This window comes from Homarus americanus, unplaced genomic scaffold, assembly GCF_018991925.1.
Source record: "Homarus americanus isolate GMGI-L3 unplaced genomic scaffold, GMGI_Hamer_2.0 scaffold19117, whole genome shotgun sequence".
Lineage (NCBI taxonomy): Eukaryota > Metazoa > Arthropoda > Malacostraca > Decapoda > Nephropidae > Homarus > Homarus americanus.
The window spans coordinates 4,426,821-4,449,597 of NW_024754704.1; the positions used below are offsets into that span (position 1 = coordinate 4,426,821).

General features: G+C 40.4%; 1 protein-coding gene across 4 annotated transcripts in view; it reads left to right on the top strand.

Annotated features, from left to right (window-relative positions):
- The window catches only part of LOC121855980 (rho GTPase-activating protein 21-B-like), a 64,352-nt gene extending 49,758 nt beyond the window's left edge, over positions 1 to 14,594 (top strand). For 3 of the 4 annotated variants that reach the window (XM_042351203.1, XM_042351202.1, XM_042351204.1), the window contains 2 exons: positions 12,122 to 12,411; positions 12,551 to 14,594. In XM_042351203.1, coding sequence (XP_042207137.1) covers positions 12,122 to 12,411; positions 12,551 to 13,378 — 1,118 coding nt within the window. In that variant the 3' untranslated portion in view covers positions 13,379 to 14,594. Of the gene's footprint in view, positions 1 to 11,592; positions 11,715 to 12,121; positions 12,412 to 12,550 lie in introns of those variants that run through there. The other variant, XM_042351205.1, reaches the window with a different exon arrangement.
- Positions 14,595 to 22,777: the final 8,183 nt, after the last annotated feature.

Below are 22,777 nucleotides of genomic sequence, written 5' to 3' on the forward strand. Positions count from 1 at the left end.
TATGTAATTTTACATAGCAATCTATGTAATTTTACATTTTAAAAGAAGTTGGAAATTTTTAGTCCAGTGGTTTTGAGTAAAGTTAAAATTAAATGGGGGTTTCACTACGTTTTCCAATCTCCCTTCCTTATGTTATGTCTTACCTTCTAATGTATGTCAGTATAGTACTTGTTTGTGCAGCTAAATCATATTTTATGTATTGACATTGTAGTACTGCAGGCATGGGCAACCTTTCCTCAGTCATGGGCTGCATAACGATTTAGGTATTTTTCTGTGGGTCAACCCACCAAAATTTATATCGTACTTAACCCAAAAGTAATGTAAATATTGTATCGGCACGGACAGTGAAATATATTATCATCACGTCCACCTTACAATATTTTCACTTTACTGTCAGAGCCTTTTTACCATTTATGAAACAAATCCATCATAATAATTTTTTTTTAAGTACTGTAATATGTTAATGTTTCTTGGCATTTAACAGAAAATGAGTGAAGCAGTTGGTGAATATGTTGATTTTTCCTACAGTTAAAGCATTTTCTGGAAGTACTCAATTAGTTAAGCCATTTAAATTTAAAGAGAAAATTATACAGTATTTTGGTCAAAAAATTACTCGGGCTTAATATTTTGCCAGTTTTGGCCAAAAATTAGATTTTGTTGTAAGTCTCAGTATACTGTAGATACCCCTGAACATGCCGATTCCAAATCTATGGTCCATGATTCAATTGCAGGGTAATTAGTGGCCATAATGATGCTTGGAATATTTTGATTACATTATTTCAATCCTAATTACTCACCAAGTATGGGTTTAAAAGGGCGATTTTGGTGATTTTGTGTTATTCTGGAAGTACTTAATTAGTTAAACCCTGTGTGGCCACTGTCCCTGACTCCACTTGGACTAACCAACTTTATTTAATTCCCAAGTGACTCTCTGCCACATGACAGCTAATCCATCAAACAAACCTCGACGAACTTGGCCCATAAACTCACACAAGTTAAAATGTTTATATTGTTGACTATATATACTTATTTCTCTGTTGCATTTTTGTAGTTACTTACTCTTAGGTGATGAAACAGTAACTAATTTTGTGTTAAGATTCATCTTTTAATAAACATTGCTTTACCATAAACTGGCTACATCTACTTGAAGCGCAAGCCACTTTATATAGAATTTTTCAATCACTCCACAGGCCACACACACACACACGCACACACACACACACACACACACACACACACACACACACACACACACACACATGGTCCGGGCTGCCCATGCCAGTAGTACTGTATCAGGTTGTGTCTCACTTTTTACTCACAGATGTACTACAGTATCTTGTAAAGGGTTAAGGGATATCCATATTGGTGGCCCTTCTTGGTCATCCAGGTTTACAGTATACAGCTACATTTGGCCATATTTCATAAACTGCTAAAATAATCAGTGTGCTTTATTAGTCACAATTTTTTTTATTTTTTAATACTTATATAATCTTAATTTTATAAATTAACTAAACTTTATCTTTTATTTGTTTTAATTCTCATTAGTATGCGAAAGATGGTTATTTTAATTTTATCCCACCACTCGGTTAGAGAGGGACTTAGGAGTGTCAGGCACCTGTGTTTGTGCGTGTGCACATGCATGCACAACCAATTATGTGAATGTAACTACTCATACAAATAGCAGTGGATATTAACCAATCTTTGAATATCAGTTTATCTTAAATTTTTTGTTTTTATTGATGTGATTTATGGCCTCCTGGACTTTATTGTGGCAGGAGACTTGGCCACCTTTAGTGCCAGACACAGTAACCCCTTGAGTACAATGCTTATCCTTTGAATATAATGAATTCGCCTATTGGGTAAGATATCTTAACCTCTCGAGTACGCACGTTGTTTGTCCCTTGAGTTCAATGACTTACATGCTTGAGTACAATGTCTGAACCCTTTAAAGATGACTAATTCCCTTGGGTATAATGATAATGTACTAAGGGGTTTAAGTCCTCATACTCCAGGGGTTAAATCCTTCCTTGTTTCAAATTTACACTGCCTGACTTAGGATTATGTCCTTTGGTATCAAAATGCATAGGCAGATGTGCATCCTGACTACAAGAAACCCATTGGTCATTAAAGTGAGATTGTAGGTGTTATTTCTCCTAGATCACTAATGACATTGGGTAAGACCATGTATCACTAAGGCCTCTACTGTAAGATGGATGTGCATTACTGTCTTAACCTCTACGTCCATAGGTGTCTTGTTTTAAATAATGATACCTATCTGGGTTGATTCAGCCACTTTCCTTAGTTCAAAATAAGGTTGTAACAGACTGACTTTCACAAATTATATATGCCATGCCTCTTAATTAATTAATTATTTTATTTATTTATATATTTTAATATTTATTGTTCATGAGAATAGAACATTTATCACCAAATCATCTCACGCTTAAATCTACAAACTAACCATATTCTTATTCCCACATTGCATTATACATGCTACTTGGGGTTAGACCCTTCGTAATGGAGCACGTACTTTGGGCAGTCATGCATGGGGATCTTTACCTTGATTATAGATAAAAAATTAAAGCATGAAGCATTTTTTTTGCAAAAAAAAAGTCACTATTTTTCCCATGCTCCTTACCACCCATTACAGTAAATTATCTGTCAACAGAAAATCTACTTTATGAAATAATATATTTTACGAAAGGCTTGAGCATACTAAATGTGGTCGCCCATGTTCATCCCTTGATGAGTTATTTTGTCTTAAATTTTTGCCGGTTAGTTTACCGAGTGCAGATGTTGCAGTCACGGACACTCACTTGTACTGTGCCCAACATTGGGTCAAGTGTCAGTCTTCAATGAGTCTTGATTCTTGTCAGGTGTGCTGTGTAGGTACACTTTGTTTGTTTAAATTATATTTAATTTTACCCTCACACTGCCCTCAAAAACCCAACAGTGATAGTACAAGTACTGAGTGTATACTGCATTGCTGAAAGGAAACATAGAGTTTCAAGCATAAAAGAAAAGTTAACCATGTAGTTAGTGAACAAAGTACATGATCAGTACAACTTAGGAATTAGTGAGAGAAAATATTGAAATTTTATGCTGATATACTGCCATGGCATTTGGTGGAAAATATTGTCAGCAGACAAAGATCAAGTATTTTGTCACCTTTCTTCTACAAGTCATAACTTGCTGTGCTCTTAGGTTACCCTCATCAAGTTTTTTGGGAAATTTCCATTTTTTCTTTGATACTAAGCACTCTTTCTTTTTTTTTAACTCAGAAGTGTTGGGAGACACTTTAAGGGCAACACACTGGGTTAGAATCCACAATGATCTGAGAATGCAGGGTGACACTAGCTGATACCCAGAAAGCACGTAAGAATACACAGCTTCTCCCTGTGCTCTGGGATATGCCAAGCCATCAACTAGATCAGCTGATGAGATTTGAAGGGAATGTTTTAAAACTGGACAACCCTCACTGGGTTTTACTCAACACTGTTCATTTACTGCTTTAAATTCCTGGACATTTTAATGTGCTTATACAGTGGGGTCTCATATTGCGCGGGAATATCGTACTGGTACATGTCTGTGCATAGGAAAATCCACACAAGCAATGCCATTTAACATATATTGAAATTTCTATATATTACTGGACTTGCCAGACATTTCCTCTCGAACAACTATGGGTAACAGGCACAAACTTCTGAATCTCCAGGTGGGTGGTGTGGACAGCAGACAATATTTTCTTCGGGTATTTCCTCACAGTTCTGATGTGGATTTGTTGACTTTATAAAGGCATGCTATGTTGCATATCCTCATCTCAGCTTCAGGTTTCTTCAATATTTTTATATACTTACTGGATATATAATGGTATAATAACCCCTTAAGAGTGGTTTTGGATAGCACTCAATTTCTGTATACCTGTCTTACCTACAGCATGCACTTATAATGTCCAATAACTAAAATTACTAAAATCGCAAAATTTGGGGATAAATAAGCAAAAGATGGCTAAATTAATGCTATAATGCAACTGGCTTTCCACGTAAGTTATAACAAGGGTCACATTTCAACCAATTGCATAAGCCAGGCATGGGCAACCTTTCCTCAGTCATGGGCCGCATTACAATTTAGATATTTTTCTGCTAGCCATCCCAACAAAATTTATCTAACCCACTTTCCACCTTATGATATTTTCAGCTTACAACCGGTCTTTTTTCCCATTTATGAAACAAATCCGTCATAATATTTTTTGAAGTACAGAATATGTTAATGTTTCTTGCCATTTAAAAGAAGATGAGTGAAGCAGTCTGTGAATATGTTGATTTTTCCTACAGTTACAGCATTTTTCTGACTTATGAGGCACACCCACCAGAATAATGTCAATATTAATCTTGGCGCATGAGGAGAACATGGCTAGCAAAGCGAGGTCAGGAGTAATTACTTTTTACAATACAAAAATGCCTGACTGCAATACTGTACTGCATTAAAGTAAATGCATTGGAATTTTCTGATGAAAATTGAGGTCCGGACACCGACACACACACACACACACACACACACACACACACACACACACATTGACACGAACTGATCGCTATAAGAACAGCCCAGTCCCAACCATTGTAAAAATTATCAATAACTTGTAATAAATCAGTGTATTCACTCCCAGTAAACACTGCTCCTTACACTGTCACTATGTTGAAATGAACTGTAGTTTGAGCTTTTCCCCATCTAGTTATTATATGTCTTATTTGTGTCACTTATGTTACTTGTATATTATTTGTAATTCGAAACCCATTCCCCAAATATGTAACTGTATATTTTCAGCCTTCTGGCTGCCAAGCTCTTTCAATAAACCGTTAATTATTATTATTATTATTATTATTATTACACACACACACACACACACACACACACACACACACACACACACACACACACACCCACACCCACCCACCCACCCACCCACCCACCCACCCACCCACCCACCCACCTCTCTCCCCGGCCAGACACGAAGGATGAGGCCTTTGACCCGTGTGACCACCGCCTGTGACCCCACTTGGACTTAACCGTCCTTAGTTAATTGCTATGTGGCCCAACGTTACATAACGGCTAATCCAACAAACAGCCCTCTCCGAACTTGGCCCATGAACTCACTCTAGTTAAAACTTTTATACAGGGTATTGTTGAATATTTATACTTGTTTCACCATTACATTTTCAATAAATATTGCTTTACTTGCCATAAACTGGCTGCATCTACCTGAACCATGGGTCACATTAAATAAAATTTCTCAATCGCTCCGAGGGCTGCACGAAAACATGTTTCAGGCTGCAGGTTGCCCATGCCTTGCGTAAGCGATAACCGCACATGCAAGACCCGTGTAAAATGTACCCCACTGTACTGTATTTTGATTTTCACGGATTCTTCGTAATATGTAAATCCTTCAGGGGGGCTGAGAGACAGCCCAGATTGGTAATGACTTGTTAGTTGCATTTCTGCTGGGGCTAAACTTTGAAGCCCTCCTTCCCTTCTTCATGCAATAAATGTGTGTTTTGTTGTGGTCATATTATTTATTAATTAAGTTACAAATGATATACCATGATGGTTGTCTGTAAATTTTTACAGACAACTGCAAGGAGATCACTCATTGAGTACAGTACTTCATTTAACGTTAGGTTGTGGTAATTCTTGCAGGTGAGCCCTAATCTTTTATGATGTTGAGTGACTTTATACTCTTGGGACTGAAGCAGCGTTTGGCTCGGAAAAAGGAGAGGACGGGGTACTGTACTAGTTTAGTGAAGGTGAACTGCTTATGGGAACAACAAAGACTCCCATTAGCAGGTTTTGTGGTTTAGGTGATATGCAGAATAGTAACCCCTGGATGATGTGTTTTAAACATAATGTTAATCCAGTTGGTAGTTTCAGTGAGCTCTCATTTATTTGGCATTAAAAATGGAGGAAGAATACAATGTTTTAATGACAGGAAAGAAGGATTCTTATCTCTTTTCTCTTTGTTGCGAGCTAAGAGCTGTTATCCACTATTTTGTGTGTTATAAATCCTTTTTAGCATGGAGAGTAGTGAAGGAGAACTCTTCCAATTTACATTATCACAAACTACAGTAAGTCCTCGCTTAACGTTGGGGGTTACGTTCTTGAAAATGCGACGTTGTACGAAACAACGTTAAGCGGATCAATTTTCCCCATAAGAAATAGATAAATACGGGAGTTACGTTCCTGAGCCTCCCTTTGCTCCATGAAATACATTACATATACAGAAAATCATTCTCCTTTATATAGAAAATAGTGCATGCATATACAACTACCAAGTTTGTATGGGTACTCACCGATTGGTGGAGGTGGTAGAACGAGTGTCTGGTGGGTAGTGAAGCTGAGGAGGCGGGTGGCGGGAGCGGAGGAGGGTGGTGAGTCACTGAGACACAGTGGCTGCCTATTCCTCCTCCTGCTCTGACTGGGGTTCCTCCGCCGCTGCTTGCTCCTCCTCCGTTGATGTTTGCTCCTCCTCCGTTGATGTTTGCTCCTCTTCTGTTGTTGTGTGCTCCTCCTTGGCTTCCGGCTGTTGTGAAGATGCTGCTTCTGCCGTCCCCCGATGAAAAAATGAATCCAGTGTTGACTGCTTGGTGCCACTCTTCTTCTCCTTATACATCTCAGTGTAACAACCAAGACTTTCATCAATGCTGCATTGAATCTTTGAGCTACGTTCTCTCTTTGGGTCGTCATCTACAAGGATGTACATACCTTGCTGGAACATGTTGAACGCTTCTGCCATCTTCTTGGTAGTTATCGTTCGTTGAGGTTCTTCTTCGTCTTCAAGGGGACTGTGTTCTGTTAGTTGTTGCAAGACCTCATTCGTGAGCTCTTCTGTATAGGATGTCAGGACGTCCTCAATATCCTCTGATTTCAGCTTATCAAAGCCTGCCTCTCTAGCCAAACTGAGGATATCCCTATTCACAGCTGGGACTAAGTCCGTGAATTCCGTAAAACTGTTGACGCACTCGGACCACAGTTTACGCCACACACCATTCAGGCAACTTTTTAAAACCTCTTCCCACGCCTTGCCAATGTTGTCAGTTGCATGAAGACTGTTGAAGCTGTGCCAATATTCTCGGATCGTTGGTTTATTATCTCCGTCTGTAGCCTTGAGCAGCTGGGTCATGGCACGGTGTAAATAATACGCCTTGAATGCGGCAGTGGCGCCTTGGTCCATAGGCTGCGTCGGTGCTGTCGTGTTAAGAGGCAGGAATACAACTTTTACAACCTCATGCAAGTCATCGAGATTGGGAGGACGAGCTGGAGCATTGTCAAGGATGAGAAAAATTTTGAAGTTTAGGTTCTCCTTGGCACAGTATTCCTTCATTGCAGGGACGGCGTACACGTTCAAGCACTGGCTAAATATGGTGCTGGTTATCCATGCCTTCTTGTTTGCCTTGTAAATGACAGGAAGGTGATCGTTAGAGTAACTTTTCAGGGCCAGTGGGTTAGCAGCACGAGAAATCAGCATAGGCTTCAGCTTGAAGTCGCCGGCAGTGACGTAAAAAGGGAAGTGAAGATAATGGAAAAGATTTTATACTGTAACGAATATTTTTGGTATCGTTTATGTAGGTGTGGGATTGTCAAGTGAGGGTGGCAGTGTGGAGTCTGGTGTTCCTTGATATTGATATTGAAATAGCCCGTTGTTCCCGAGTCTAGTGTTCATTGGTGCTTTAGTTAGTAAGAAAATTAACTCGTTAAGTCAAGTTTAGTCACTTTTTGGGGCCTCCAAAACCTAACCCTATTTTCCCCATTGATTACAGTGGTCCCTCGGTTAACGAGCACAATCCGTTCCAGCAGGTTGCTCGTTAACCGAAACCATTGTTTCAATGGGTTTTTGGGTAATTGGTTCCAGCTCACCCAAAATTGCCTAAATTCAACAAAAATTTTAGAAATGGACACTTACCTTGAGGTGTGTATGTAGAAGGCTCCTGGTTGATGATGATGATGTGAATTTGAAGTGGGAGGTGGAGGAGGAGAAGGGAGAAGAGAAGGAAGTGGAGGTGGAGGAGAAGCATTTTACTGCTTCTTGGAAGGTGAGTCACCTTCCATGAAAATGTCAGGAACCTCTGGACTGACATTTTCTCCACCATGAACATCCTCTCTCCTTCTTGAAGTGGAAGGCTGAGGGCTAGCATCATCCTCTCTCTTGAAGTGGAAGGCTGAGGGATAGCATCTTGTTCCCTCTGCCTTTTACTGAAGAAAGTGTCAATTGTGGTCTGTGGGGCATCTCTCCTCCTCACCATTAACTTATGTTTAAAGAAGGAGACCACTGAGTCCTCAACATGACACAAAGTTAGTTCAGTTTTTCCACTTCTGGGTGCTTTGAAGCCAGTTCCCTGAACTTCTCCCAGTAGTAAATCACATCTTTCAACTGTTCAGCTGACATGTCATTTTCAATTTCCTCCTCACCACTGTCAGCCTCTACCTGTAACATCTCATCCAGTTGCTTCAAGTCATCAGGAGTAAGTTCCTCCTCATAAGACATCACAAGCTCTTCCACATCCTCCTCCTCCACTTCAAGGCCCAATGACTGACCAATGGACACAATCTCCTGGTCCAACTCTGTTTCTTCCTCAAATCCCTCAAAATCATGGACTACTGATGGCCACAGTGCTTTCCATGAAGAATTGAGGGATCTAGTGGAGACTTCTTGCCATGATAACACAATCAATTTTACAGCCTCCAGGATGTTGAATTGTGTCTTCCAGAACTGTTTCACTGTTAGTTCAGGATCATTGGAAGTTGCCTGATGACACCTCCTAAACATTTTCTTCATTTACAACTTCTTGAAGTTGCTGATCACATTCTGGTCCATTGGCTGTATGATTGATGTAGTGTTTGGAGGCAAAAACAACACTTTCACAAAGTCAAATTGATACTCCAAATTTCTGGCAAGGTTAGGGTCATGACCAGGAGCATTATCCATGAGGAGAAGAGCCTTTAAAGGGAGTTTATTGGTGGTTAGGTAGCTCTTGACAGAAGGGCAAAACACATCAACAGCCCATTCATTAAAGAGCTGTCTTGTCACCCATGCCTTACGGTTGGACTTCCAATAAACTCCAAGCTTTGTTCTTACCACTTTCTGTTACTTGAACACCCTGGGGTTTTCAGAGTGGTAGACAAGCATAGGCTTCAGTCGGAAATCCCCTGAAGCATTGGCACCAAGCAATAGAGTGAGACGGTCTTTCATGGGTTTATGCCCAGGTAAAGAGGCTTCATCTCTGGTGATGAATGTTCTTTTGAGCATCTTTTTCCAGAACAGCCCAGTTTCGTCCACATTGAACACTTGCTGTGGAAGATAATTTTCTTCTTCCACCAGTTCTTTAAATTCAACTAAAAACTTTGCTGCCCCTTCCTTATCAGCACTAGCAGCTTCACCATGCCTAACAACACTGAAAATGTCACTTCTTTTCATAAATTTTTCGAACCAGCCTTTGCTGGCCTGAAAATCTTCAAATTCTGTGCCTAAAGAACCAGGTTGATCTGTCTTTAAATGTTCGTAAATCTCCCTGGCTCTTTCACAAATGAATTCAGTAGAAACTGAATCACCTTTCATCTGTTTTTCCCTAATCCAGATGATAAGTAACCTCTCAGTTTCTGCAATTAGGGATCTACTTTTAAACACTCTTGTAGATTTGTCTCTCACTTTCACTTCTTTAAATTTGTCTTTCTTTGCAAGAATTGTCGACACAGTCGATGTCGACATGCCATATTCTTTGCATCGCGCATTTGTTCTAATGCCTTGTTCATGTTTTTTTTTATGATTTCCTGCTTGGTTTGGATTGAAATCACTTTTCTTGATCTCTTAGGCCCCATGCTGGATTCAAACAATGTCAACACGTGTTTTTTAAAGTTAAACTTGTTGTAAATAAAGAATATTTTCTTTAAAATAACACTGCACTGTGCTATATATTGTCAATATGTAAAATAAATTTCCAAATGACCAATAATTTGCTTGGAAACACAAAAAAAAAGCATTTAGTTCAAGAGTCTCAAGCAAGATGTTACCTCCAGTGAAAACAGAGAGAGACTAATGCTTTTTTGCTGTGTTAAGAGGCTGGATGCCTCGCATTAAACTAGTCACTTTACCTTCAATTATGTTCAATAATTGTTAAAATTACTAAAAAATTTAATATTATACTTTTAAAATTATTGAATAGTATTCTTGATATTTACTAAAATAGTAAGCAATTTAAGCCCTAGAACCGATTAATGTATTGGCTGACTAATGCTAAAGCTGGTTGACCGCCAAGTGCAAGCCAAAACTTGTCGAGGTTGGCTCGTAAGAAACTCGTTAACCGAGGGGTTGCCCGTTAACCGAAGTTAAGAATTTTATGGGAGGTAACTCGTAAACCGAAATCTCGTTAACCGAGGCGCTCGTTAACCGAGGGACCACTGTACATGTAATTACATATCGCGATTTAGTATACTTGTATAGTGAACATCGTTGGACCCAATCTCGCGATATATCCTGACCATACTGTACTAGCAGTTCTCTCTGTCCATAACTTGATCAGACCCGAGGTAAACCAAACCCTTATTTGCCCCGTTCTTTACATAACCTTACTTAAAAATGATAATACAGTACGTATAAACTTTAAAAACATTTCCATTATATTTAATCTATGTAATGTATATTGCTACACAGTACAGTACTGTACATAATTTTATAGCATGTACTATTACTGACATAACAGAAGTATAATTTAGTACATGTCTATGTGAGGAAAGGTTGCAGTGAAATGTCCAGTAATGGAGATGTATGGAGACATTTTGCATGGAGTATCCTGCAGTTAAAGAGGAAATTTTAATATTTGAAACCAGAGTATAAAGTCATGCACTCACTTTACATGACATTTCAGTGAAATATTTTGCTTGTTCATAATAATCTACCATTTTTTTAAGAATATTAACAATTCTTTGATATGGCATTCATTATAGTATTACCTAGTTTAATTTTGTATATTGAAATATTGTTATAATGGACATTCTCATGAAAAAATAATATATGCTCATATAAAATATTCATTAGATAATGGACTGTCTTTCTTTCTCTCTTTTCTCACACTGCTGCCATTCAGGTCTGCTTCATGTTCCTATCTTTCTTAAGTGCCTCCATCTTTCTGTTGAAAATTTGTTCAATAAATAGTGAAAGAAGCACAAGAGGTCTGGATTTTACTTGAATCTTTAATTTTTGCATATCATGCTTTCAGTCCAAAGCTCGCTTTTAAGTTGCAACAATCTTATACTGCTAAACTTTGCTATGTTTTCAGTATTTATTGCCTCATTGCTCATGCCCCATGTAGTAAAATAGGTAAATTTGACTGGGCCATTTTTCCTGTCACTGTTGGTGTGATTCTCATTTTTTTCTTTTTAGTCTATTATTATTTAAAAGAGTTGTTTTAGTACAGGTAACTTTTTTCTTATTCAGAGACCAGAGTTCATTGTAGTACATTGGAAATTTTGATCAGTTGAGATACGGTTATAATTGTAACTTAAAAGAAACTCAGATGCTTTTTGTTTAAATCGCCTTTCCAGCCCCATGTGAACTTTCAACAGTAGTGGTAGAAAAGCCACCACATGTTGCGAAGTCCTCGATCATGGGGGCAGCCAAGGGCCTCTTCGCTAATATTCAGTATGCTAAAGTGTAGGCAAGGAAGGTGAGAGTAGAAGTAGAGCTGCTTCACTCTTGCTGTTAAGTGTGCTGTGGTAGCAGTCGTGTCTTAGTTATAATTGGTAATTTGTGTGTGACCTTAATACTGAATTATTGCTGATATTTCATTAAGCCTTGAATATTTGTAATGTCTAGCACGGTAGATTATAGTTAATGGGTGTCTTTACCTCCATCTATGTTTTCTCAAATCAGTGAAAGGATTTAACCACTAAACCATGATTGTTGAAGATATTTTGATCAACTTGAGTGTGTTCTGACATTCTAATACATGGTAATAAAATTTATTTCACTATCCCGTGAAATGTAGAGGAGAACATTCAGTTTTTTGAATTTTAATGAAATAAATTAATCTAATGAATAACACCCACTTCATGCTGGTTATGTATATTACAGGTAGTGATCTTCTAAGTGCCATCACTGCCACGTTTGAGGAGAAGATGCGGAGCCTCCAGGAGTCTCCTCTGGGTCTGGTGACGGCAGTGAGTGACGACCCCATCACCAGCCCTGATCCATCCCCTGAGGCAGGTCAAACACATGACCGTACCACAAGAGGGAATTCAGAGTGCCGTCTCTACCGTGACCCTTCCCTTCATCGCCGCCGCACTAATCCCCGCAGTCCTTCTGCCAACTCTAGCTCAACCTCCACTGCTGCCAACACTACTCTCCCCCCAGCCATCGCCCAGGTACTGTAGTACCATGTTATCCCTTGTTTGTCATGGTACCTCGTACTTAAAACTTTCCCTGCAGTTTTTGTATTATATTCCGAACCATAATTCTGTCCTTGATATTATGTACTGTTAATATTGTCGGTGTCATTTGCAGGTAGAGGCTGCCAGTCAGGCTGTTAACTATGTAGAGAATGACAACAAATTATTGAATGAAGAAGTGACACGAGAAGTAAAGGTGAAGAGGTCAGACTCCCTCACAAAATCAGAGAAAACTGAAAACAACCTCAAAGAAAAAACTGAGAAAAGGGCTCGTGAACTAAAGCGAACTGATACACAAGAAAGTCTCAGTGAGAAAAAGCCAAAGGAAATGAAAAGATCAGATATTCAAGATGGAACAGAAAGGTCCCGAGATCTACCCAGAAAATCAGAAGTAAAGGATAATTCGGTAGGCTCTACCAGACGCACTTCTGAGGTTAGAAGTAGAAGGCATAATGTCAAAGAATTGAAGGAGAAATTTGAACAAAATACAAGCAGTCAGTCCAGTACTAGTCCCATGAAACCATCCAATAACCATTATAGTAATGTAAATAATAATAGTAACAAAGCGAACAAATCAAGCATGCGGCGAACAGGGTATCGTGGACCAATTAAGAGACGGCACACTGTGGGTGGCACCAAGGACCTTGCCAAGTGGGCATGGTTGCACAGTGGCGAGGTGTCCAGGAACACTCCTCGTTCCACACGTCTCTCTGCGTGGGAACGCCTCCAACCCTTAGTGGCAGATGAACGATTAAACACTGACAGGTCATTAGAAGCATGGCTAGCCCATGAACGCATAAGGACATCTTCACCAGACCTGTCTAGACCCCAGCAGTTGGTACGTCCTCGTGACATAGATGATAAAGAAAATATTCACCGTCGTCTCAGTGTACAGGAAGCAACATTGAACCCTCTATATCCTGTACTAGAGAGTCACGTGTAATAGTTTGAATTAAGTTGTCATCAGTGTCTATGTTACTCTCTCATTGCCTCCAGTGCTTACAACTTGTGTTTCTAAAGGCACAATCTCTGTATAGACAACATTAACAATTTTGTTTACATGGAAAGTGTTGGGATTATGAGAAGGGTAATGAACAGTGCTGTGATTTTTATTTTTTTATTTTTTAAGTGTTTCAGAAGCATATCATAGTGTGAATGTGTATGAGAGTGTACAATATATATATATAATATATATATATATATATATATATATATATATATATATATATATATATATATATATATATATATATATATATATATATATATATATATATATATATATATATATATATAATTTTTTGTGTGTGTGTGAGGCTCTCCCATTGATAGTGATGAATCAACTAATGGCGCTCAAATCAGATTCTTGTTTCAACAGGAAGCCTGATGCTTTCTCTACCCAATACATGGTTTATTCGTGAACCTTCTGTTGAAGGATGACGAATAAACAAGAATCTAATTTGGGCTCCATTGATTGATTCATCACTATGAATGGGAGTGCCTCATAATATATACTGTATAATATAATATATATAATATAATATATGGTTTAATATAATATATTATATTAGTATATATATTATATTTTCCTCGTAAGTTTGTCATGTACAGGTCCGACATTGTCTCAACTCATCATGTATATAGAAGTTTTTATAGGTTACAATTATTTCATTGCATTTCACATGTATAATATTCAAATATGAATATATGGGATAAATATAGTCAAGTTTATCAGCTTTGTAAATATCATGCCAGTCTTGCAAAGCAAGAATTATATGTTGCATGGATATAAAAGCAAATTTTTATAAGAAGCGGTTCAAGGATGCTTGTGGCACACTACCAAAATGTGGTATATATAATATGAAGTAAGGTATTTCATAAGTAGTAAAAATAATGTTGAAATTATTGCATGTTTACCATGAAATAATGATTGGTATTTAAAAAAACCTTTGTCCAATAATCTGTAGAATAATTGGTATGAATTGAATGCTCTCATAAGGAGCCAAATAATTCATTTCATATTCTTTATTAATTCTACAGGTAATATGCCAGTGGAAAATGCATTAATCATAAGAAACTATTGTAACAAATTAGGTTATAATGGTTCACCATTGAAGCCTTTATAACCAATTTCTGCTGAATAAATAATGTTCTTGTTCTTTTTTACATTTTATATCCGTGAAAAATATTCCAAATAGTCATAGACTAACACAACACACCCCTCTTAACACTCCACACACCCCTCTAACACTCCACACCATTGCAACACTCCACACCCCTCTAACACTCCATTGCAACACTCCACACCCCTCTAACACTCCATTGTAACACTCCACACCCCTCTAACACTCCATTGCAACACTCCACACCCCTCTAACACTCCATTGCAACACTCCACACCCCTCTAACACTCCATTGTAACACTCCACACCCCTAACACTCCACAACACTAACACTCCACACCCCACCAACACACCACCTCTAACACTCCTCACCCCCAACACTTCATTGTAACACTCCACACCCCCTAACACACACCCATCTAACACTCCATTGTAACACTCCACACTAACCCACTGCAACACTCACACCCCTAACACTCCATTGCAACACTCCACACCCCTCTAACACTCCAATGTAACACTCCACACCCCTCTAACGCTCCATTGCAACACTCCACACCCCTCTAACACTCCACATCCCTCTAACACTCCATTGTAACACTCCACACCCCTCTAACACTCCATTGTAACACTCCCCACACCTCTAACACTCCATTGTAACACTCCACACCCCTCTAACACTCCGTAAAGGTCTCACCTTTGTCTAACGGACTGATTCTAAAAATCAATTAAAAATCAAGTTGACCGACGTAATTCTAGCCTGGTGGAATGGTTAACACAAGTTGATTGAAAGGTTTAGTTTATATTCAAACACCAATAAAATTGATCATTTTGCTCAAATGAAATTTTATAGTATGGCTTCATATTCACAATCAAATAACTTATAACCAATATATTTTACGATACAAGATTGAGCAGTGCTTAACACTACAGCACCACCACATACAGTACCTACACCAAATGTTGTATCGCCGTCGTGCACCAGTGTTCTGTGTTCACGCTCGTCTACCAGGCCTTATATACAGGCGGCCCACACTCCCTGACCAATCACAAGCTGCTTTTTACGGTTTAAGTCTTAGCCAATGGGAACATTACCTTCTCATGACCTCAGGGTAACACCATGCCAGGGCGAGTCGCCTTAACGCCGGCAGGTTTGTCAACCTGGCGTTGACAAATGACTGTTTGATGACAAGTAAATTATTTAAACTTTATTGTGACAAAAGAAGTGCATAACGTGAAAAAAATATTATGAAAACGTATTTACAGCCATTCATAGTTACTTATCTCGGTAAAGCAATTGTGAGTGTATTAAATGTATTACAACAGCAATATTGGCCTCACTTAAGTCTCAGACCATTGTTAAGAGACATTGCATCAAATTAGTACTGTTGTATTATCAAAAAGTAATACATTTAAATGCAAAGGCTTAAAAAATATAATGTGACGAATAAAATAAGGTAAAAAGATCATTAAGTACATTGATAGAGAGAAAAATAATGAACGACAAACCATTGAGTTATTTCTTAACCTTTACTTCAAATTAACCATACAGCAGAAACACAAATTAACAAAAGTTTTTAAATCCTACAGGTGAGTATACGAAGATACACATCTGTTACAACAATCAACAACAAAACATACCCGTTAAAACACTCACGACTCTACTAGAGTCGTGAGTGCTTAGTGCTGCTTGTACTCGGCGGATGAATACAATATACTCGTATGCTACCCCCGAGGAGAGAGAATTGCATCAGGTATAGTTTATGGCCATACTGTTAGCTCCATCACTTACATGTAACAGTTTTGAGTTGACATAGCAATGGTTAGAGAGATATTTACTATTACTGATAAAGCTCAAACACATACAATTTGATAATGATTTATATGGTCAGGCCTCACCCCACTACTTCACACGTACAGTGCCTTGGAGTAAATGTGGTACCTGATTTTATACTATACATTTATCTCAAGGAATTATTATATAACATTTAGTATCTGGATTAGTACACGTAGTAAATACATATGAGAATGTTACAAAATTTTTTTTTATTACATGATGGTATAAATATATATGTACAGTATTTTACAGGCAGTTAATTAATTACACATTACCCAGTTCCCGACTTTAGTAAATTCACAGTTCATAGTTCTCATCAAGGAATGGAGGTCTGAGTGACTGGCATATAGATTACTATCGTCTGCCAATAAGTTGTATTTTACGAGTGAGCTGGTGTAGCGTACTGTTGTGGCAGGTTGTCAAATTCTCTTTAAGTGGCCTCACAACGTACATACATGTAACATATCTAACACTCAGGTTTGAGGTAGAATAGAAACTCGCAATGCTTGCATTTATATATTGTTGTACTATCGTGCACCAAAGTCGTGTCCACTACCAAGCCACAGTGAGGGTTTGAATTGCCTTGAGTCTGAAGTTTCGAAACAGCTGGGGGAAATGCTATGGTCGGCCAACAGATGTCGCCCACTGTAGTGGGGGGTGGAATAGAGGAGGTGGGGAAGTAGTAACAGGCTGTGTAGGTGGAGCATAACATCGTGAATCTCGCAATCACTGATAACAATAAGAATGTCATGAAGATAGTTAATATTATTAAGCATGGTGAGATGTGTAACAGGTAAAAAAAGCACTACAACGACCATATCTCTGCTGTTCATGGACGACAGTGCGACTGATGGGCACACCAGTAATTATTCTCTGTACTACCAGTAATGGTAGTCACGTTGAATACACAAGTTGTTACCAAGGTTGGCACCACCCACACCAGGGAAGGAGGTGATGTCGAACACTGAAACATGCCGATCTCATTCCTACCATCGTTGTCACCAACAGGTAAGTCACAAAATTTGTCAGCATAGCCCATGTCGTCCTTATAATTATTGCAGGGTGTCCCATGAGTGACAGCAAATATTTGTAGAGGAAAGAATATGTGATATTGAGTTGAAAATCTTTTATAATATAAGCATTTTTCGGTTTACATTGTACTTTAGGCGTGAGGTGGGTTGTGAAAATCTACGGGGCAAAAATTTTATTTATATTTTATTTTCTTACCAATTGTAGCCATACTGTGTGCTGTTGTAATCCTTATTGTTGGATTACATAAGGCCTATTAATAGCGTGAAAACCGTTTGAAGATACTGTAATGTTCCATACTTGCATTAAACAACAACATACGTTCACGAGTTCCAACTCCGCGCTTAGCCTCCCCCCCGCCTCTACCCACCCAACTATTAAACCTCATAATTTGAGCATCGTGGGTTACCACACCTAAACATTAATTGACTACTTATTCTCTCCACACTCCCTCTCCACCATCCCCCACTCCACTCCTCCTCCCCCACCTCTTCCTTTCATCCCAACCCCAAGACTAATGTCAATCAAACATTCCATCCCATCACATTACCTTCCCCTGCATTCCCCAACCCCCTCCCCTATTCTACCATTGGTGACGATTTGGACTACTGTAATGAACACTCACAGAACCGACGACATGGCTCCTCCCCCTTGTATTTAGAGTTAAATCCTTTACAACTATAAGGGCCGTGCCTCTTATAACATTTTTCTTTACTCTAATACTTATAACCATTGGTAGCGTGATGAGAGGAGGCTCGTGGGTATATGTAATGATAGTATCAAGTAATAGGGAAGAAATAACGGTAGATACTGTAGGTAAATAATAGACACAATATACAAATACAAAATTTATTTAAACATTAATATGGAGGTAGGAGAAAGAATATATGTACCAACAGACGAAATCTGGTACTATGCCCTCAGGCTTAACATACTCACACCACTACTGGGTGGACATACTCAATAACACTCACACCACTACTGGGTGGACATACTCAATAACACAAACTCTTACAGTAACTTAGCACCATTAAGACCAGGGGCAACTGCCACTCCAACACTCAGTCGTCAGGAGTGATACTCAAGCAACCGCCATGGGGTCCTGCCACCATGGGGTACTGTCCAACGAACTCTGAAGATCCCAGTGGAATAACCCCACCACACAAATAGCCCTACTGAGTTAGACACTCATCCACCAATGATGGGGGCTGGTAGTGGTATGTGGCTTGGTGATCCGGGGTCACCTCGCGGGCCGAGCGTTAGGGTCCGACGAGCCAGCTATGGGGGCCATAGGTAGTCTGAAGTGTATGACGGTCGGGTCTCACGAAGGTAACTGATCCTACTGGACCTCGGACATCTCCCCAGACATAGTGGATACAACATCCACGCTACAGACACGGCCTAGGCTGCGTTAGGGACCTGTATGGGTGAAGGGGCGAGCACTTACTAACGGTTGAAATGCCCGCGGCACCCTCACTCAAAATAGGTCAGGGAGTCCACCTACTTCTATTTCGATGAATTAATTTACTGTACACTCTGACGTTGAAACTGAGACTATGAACTCAGTTTCATTCCCTACTATTATCTTCACTAACAATGCTCTGCCTGAGCTATCAAAAGCAAAATTAAATTGATTGCAAAGGGTAGGATGGCAACAGGTCCCAACATACAACGTCTTGCTACGAAATCCGCGGATTATATTCAAAGTTCCCTTTAGACAAAGACGGCCTATTGATGACGTCATCTAGGCAACAGAAAACGGAGGACGTTTCCACTGGGGGACTCAGAAGGTTTTGTGGACGTTTGAGCGTAATATGAATCCTTAAGGTTTTCAGGTTAGCCGTCATCACGATCATGACACTATAATAGAGAATGAGAGTAGTCAAAAGTTGAAAGCTCATAGGTTGATAAAAGAGACGTCTGCCAGAATGTCACGAGAGACAAGGGAGAAAGCAAATAGATCAAGAATGAACCAAGCTATGCAACTAGGAGAGACAGTTTGGATGAGGAATGAATTTCCCATCCCTGGAACCAGTAGGAAGTTGAATGCCAAGTAAATCGCCCAAGATTTACTGTGTGGCGTGTTCAAGAAGGCATACACGGGACACTGGCCTTTAGAACTCCCTAGATACAGTTTGCACATGCACGTGGCGCACCAGATTGTCAGCTGCTGGGACCACTGCCTTGACCCTGTTGCGAGGAAAATTTTTCCAGTGATGAGGACAAGGTCGCTTTCCTGGAGATTCCGGGTTGGTTTTATGTACCTCTGTCTTTTGCGGAGTAGTGGAAAGTACTCCCTCACCCAGCATTTCCAGAAGCAGTCTGCTAGGAACTGCACGTGCCGCTACCATCATTGATATGAGTCCTTCAGAAGACTTCCTCCCAGTTACAGATCAGCGTGTGGGCCACCGTGGAGGACATGGGCTGGTGTAAGCGCTTCCAGGTCTCTCACGTCGCTCGAGGCAGGTGTGATGGGTCGACTATTTATGATCACTTCCACTTCACAAAATAGCATCTGCAGTCGATATTGATCCAGGACTTGAGTCCCCACAATTGCTCTGAGAACCTTTCTGACTTCGGATTTGCCGTTCCCAGACTCCTCCCATGTGCAAAGCCGCTGGAGGGTTGAATACCCATTCTGTATCTTTCTTCTGAAAGTATCTTCCAGTTCTCTCATGTCACTCGACGCAGGTGTGATGGTTCGATTATTTATAATTGCTTCCACTTCACAAATAGCATCTGCAGTCGGTATTCATTCAGGACTTGTGTCCCCAGAACTGTTCTGAGAACCTTCTGACTGTTCAAATTTGCCATTCCCAAACTCCAAACGCCGTGCTGCTTCCCTTTCTTTCCCCATTGTGAAATACGCCTCCAGCATTTCAGTCACAGTTCGTCGCACTTCTGCCATCATGTTGGACCCGGGATTTTGGTCAGGTGCTGAGCATTCAGGCTCAGGCAGAGGGTGGCCCCCTTCAGCTTCTGTTGCCGTAAAGTCGTGGTCGTTCAGCTCTGGAAGGACAACATCTACCTCTGGGTCTCGGTCACCTTCGTCCATGTTCACCCTTCCTCTTGTCCTTTTATTAATATTAATTTGCAGCTTCGGTTAGGTCTCAAAGTTTGTTCGAAGAACCACTGTTCACCTCCTGTATTTGGTGGTGCAGCTCGCTGCTTGTATTTATGTTTGACGATAGTAGGTCATTGCTGGTTGCTTGTGGTGTTACAAGTGGCACTTCACTGCTGGTTGCTTATGGTGTTACAAGTGGCGTTTCACTGCCGGTTGCTTACGATGTTACAAGTGGCATTTCACTGCAGGTTGTAGACCATCTTGGGGAATTTATGAAAAAGAACGGTAAAGGAAGTGAACTAGAGAATCTGCAGCTCCATCGTACAAAGTGCAGTAAATTGCTCTCCAAAGTAATTGCTCCAGCGTTGTTTGAGGAATTAAAAGGAGATGCAAAGGGCAAGAAGTACTCCATGCTTGTTGACGAAGCCACAGATGTGGCGACAAACAAGAATATTTGTGTTATTGTGAGGTATTATAGTGATTCAAGATCGAAAAATGTCACGGAATTTGGTGGCCTTGTGCCCATTGTTGGGGCTACAGGTCATAAAATGTTCTTGACACTGAGCAACACCCTGGGGAAGATGGGATTAAAGTGGTTTGACTGTGTTGGGTTTGGCAGTGATGGTGCACCTTCGATGATTGGTGAACATAACTCAGTGTGGTCGAGAGTGAGAGAACAGTCACCAAACTGCCAGCTCAACAGATGTGTCTGCCACTCACTTGCACTCTGCATTAAAAAGGCTTTTGGCAAGCTGCCATCTAAACTTGGATACCTCTTGCATGAAGTTCCTAAGTGGTTCAGTAAGAGCGTCATCCGTAGAGAGGCATTTAAGGAACTATTTAGGCTGAAAATCAAACTGGATGGGTACAGAATTCGGGGAAATGTCCTAGCGTGGATAGGAGACTTTCTACATGACAGCAAGCAGTGTGTGGTGATTAATGGCACGAAACCGTCATCCGTACCTGTTCACAAGTGGGGTACCACAGGGCAGTGTATTGGGCCCGCTGTTTTTTGTTTGTTTTATAAATGACATGCCTGACGTTGTACACTCCTCCATACAAATGTTTGCCGATGACGCCATTTCGGGAAATCAAAAACCAAGCGGACTGTGAAGAGCTGCAGAAGGACCTCTGTGGGCTCCAGGAATGGTCGAAGAAATGGCTGCTGAGATTCAATGTCACGAAATGTAAGAGGATGCACCTGGGGCGTACCAATGGTAAGGAGGCGTATCATATGTCCCAACGGGATGAAGAAACTGCACTAGTTGAGACTGAATGTGAGAAGGACCTAGGTGTGTATGTTGACAATGAGCTGAAGTTCTCGGGCCATTGCGAGAAGAAGGTAAACCAGGCAAATAAATTATTGGGTCTTATAAGAAGGTCGTTCAGATATCTAGATGGTCCGTCCCTCGTAACAATCTTCAAGAGTGAAGTGCTTCCCCATCTGGAGTACTGTCACCCCGCCTGGTCCCCTAGATATGCTAGGGACTGTCAGTTGGTTGAAAATGTTCAAAGGAGGGCCACCAGACTGGTGCCTGCACTTCGGCACCGCAGCTACCCTGAGAGATTAGAGCGCCTCAACTTGCCTAGCTTATACGATATACGGGCAAGGGGGGACCTAGTTGAGGTGTATAAGCACCTCAGGGGGCACTTCTAAGTCGAGTGTCCTTACTTGGAGTTGGCGGACGCTCGCCCACAAGGGTTCACAGCTCAAGATTGAAGAAGCCGCAAGTCCAGAAAACTGTGAGGGCAAACTTTATCGGAATGAGGATTGTAAATTCTTGGAACAATCTACCAGAGAGTGTTGTGACGGCACCAAGTGTGAGCTCTTTCAAGACAAGACTTGACCAACACTGGAGCGGGTTCAGGTACATTCAGGAGCCGGTGCATGCCCAGTATTTGCCAAGAGTGCGTGACAGAGACATGACCGATCGCCCGGGCGGCTAGCGAGCCGATCTTTTGGTGAAGAAGATAAATGAAAAGGAAAAGTAATCAGAGACGCGACCGATCGCCCAGGCGGCTAACCAGCCGATCAGTGGCGAAGAGGCTAAAAGTAAGGAAGAACGAAAGGGCACTCCTCTTCCCTTTCAGAAACTCTTATGTACACGATGGCTAGTTCGAGGAAAAGTCGTCTACAATATCCTCTTAAACTGGGAGGAACTGAAAGCCTACTTTGATGTTGTAGTTCCAAGGGCAAGTCTTTCCTGTCGCTACAAAGCAAAAGACTTTCTGGGTATGCTGGAGGATCCAATCAATTTGTTGTACTTTCACGTTGTGTCACCAATTGTT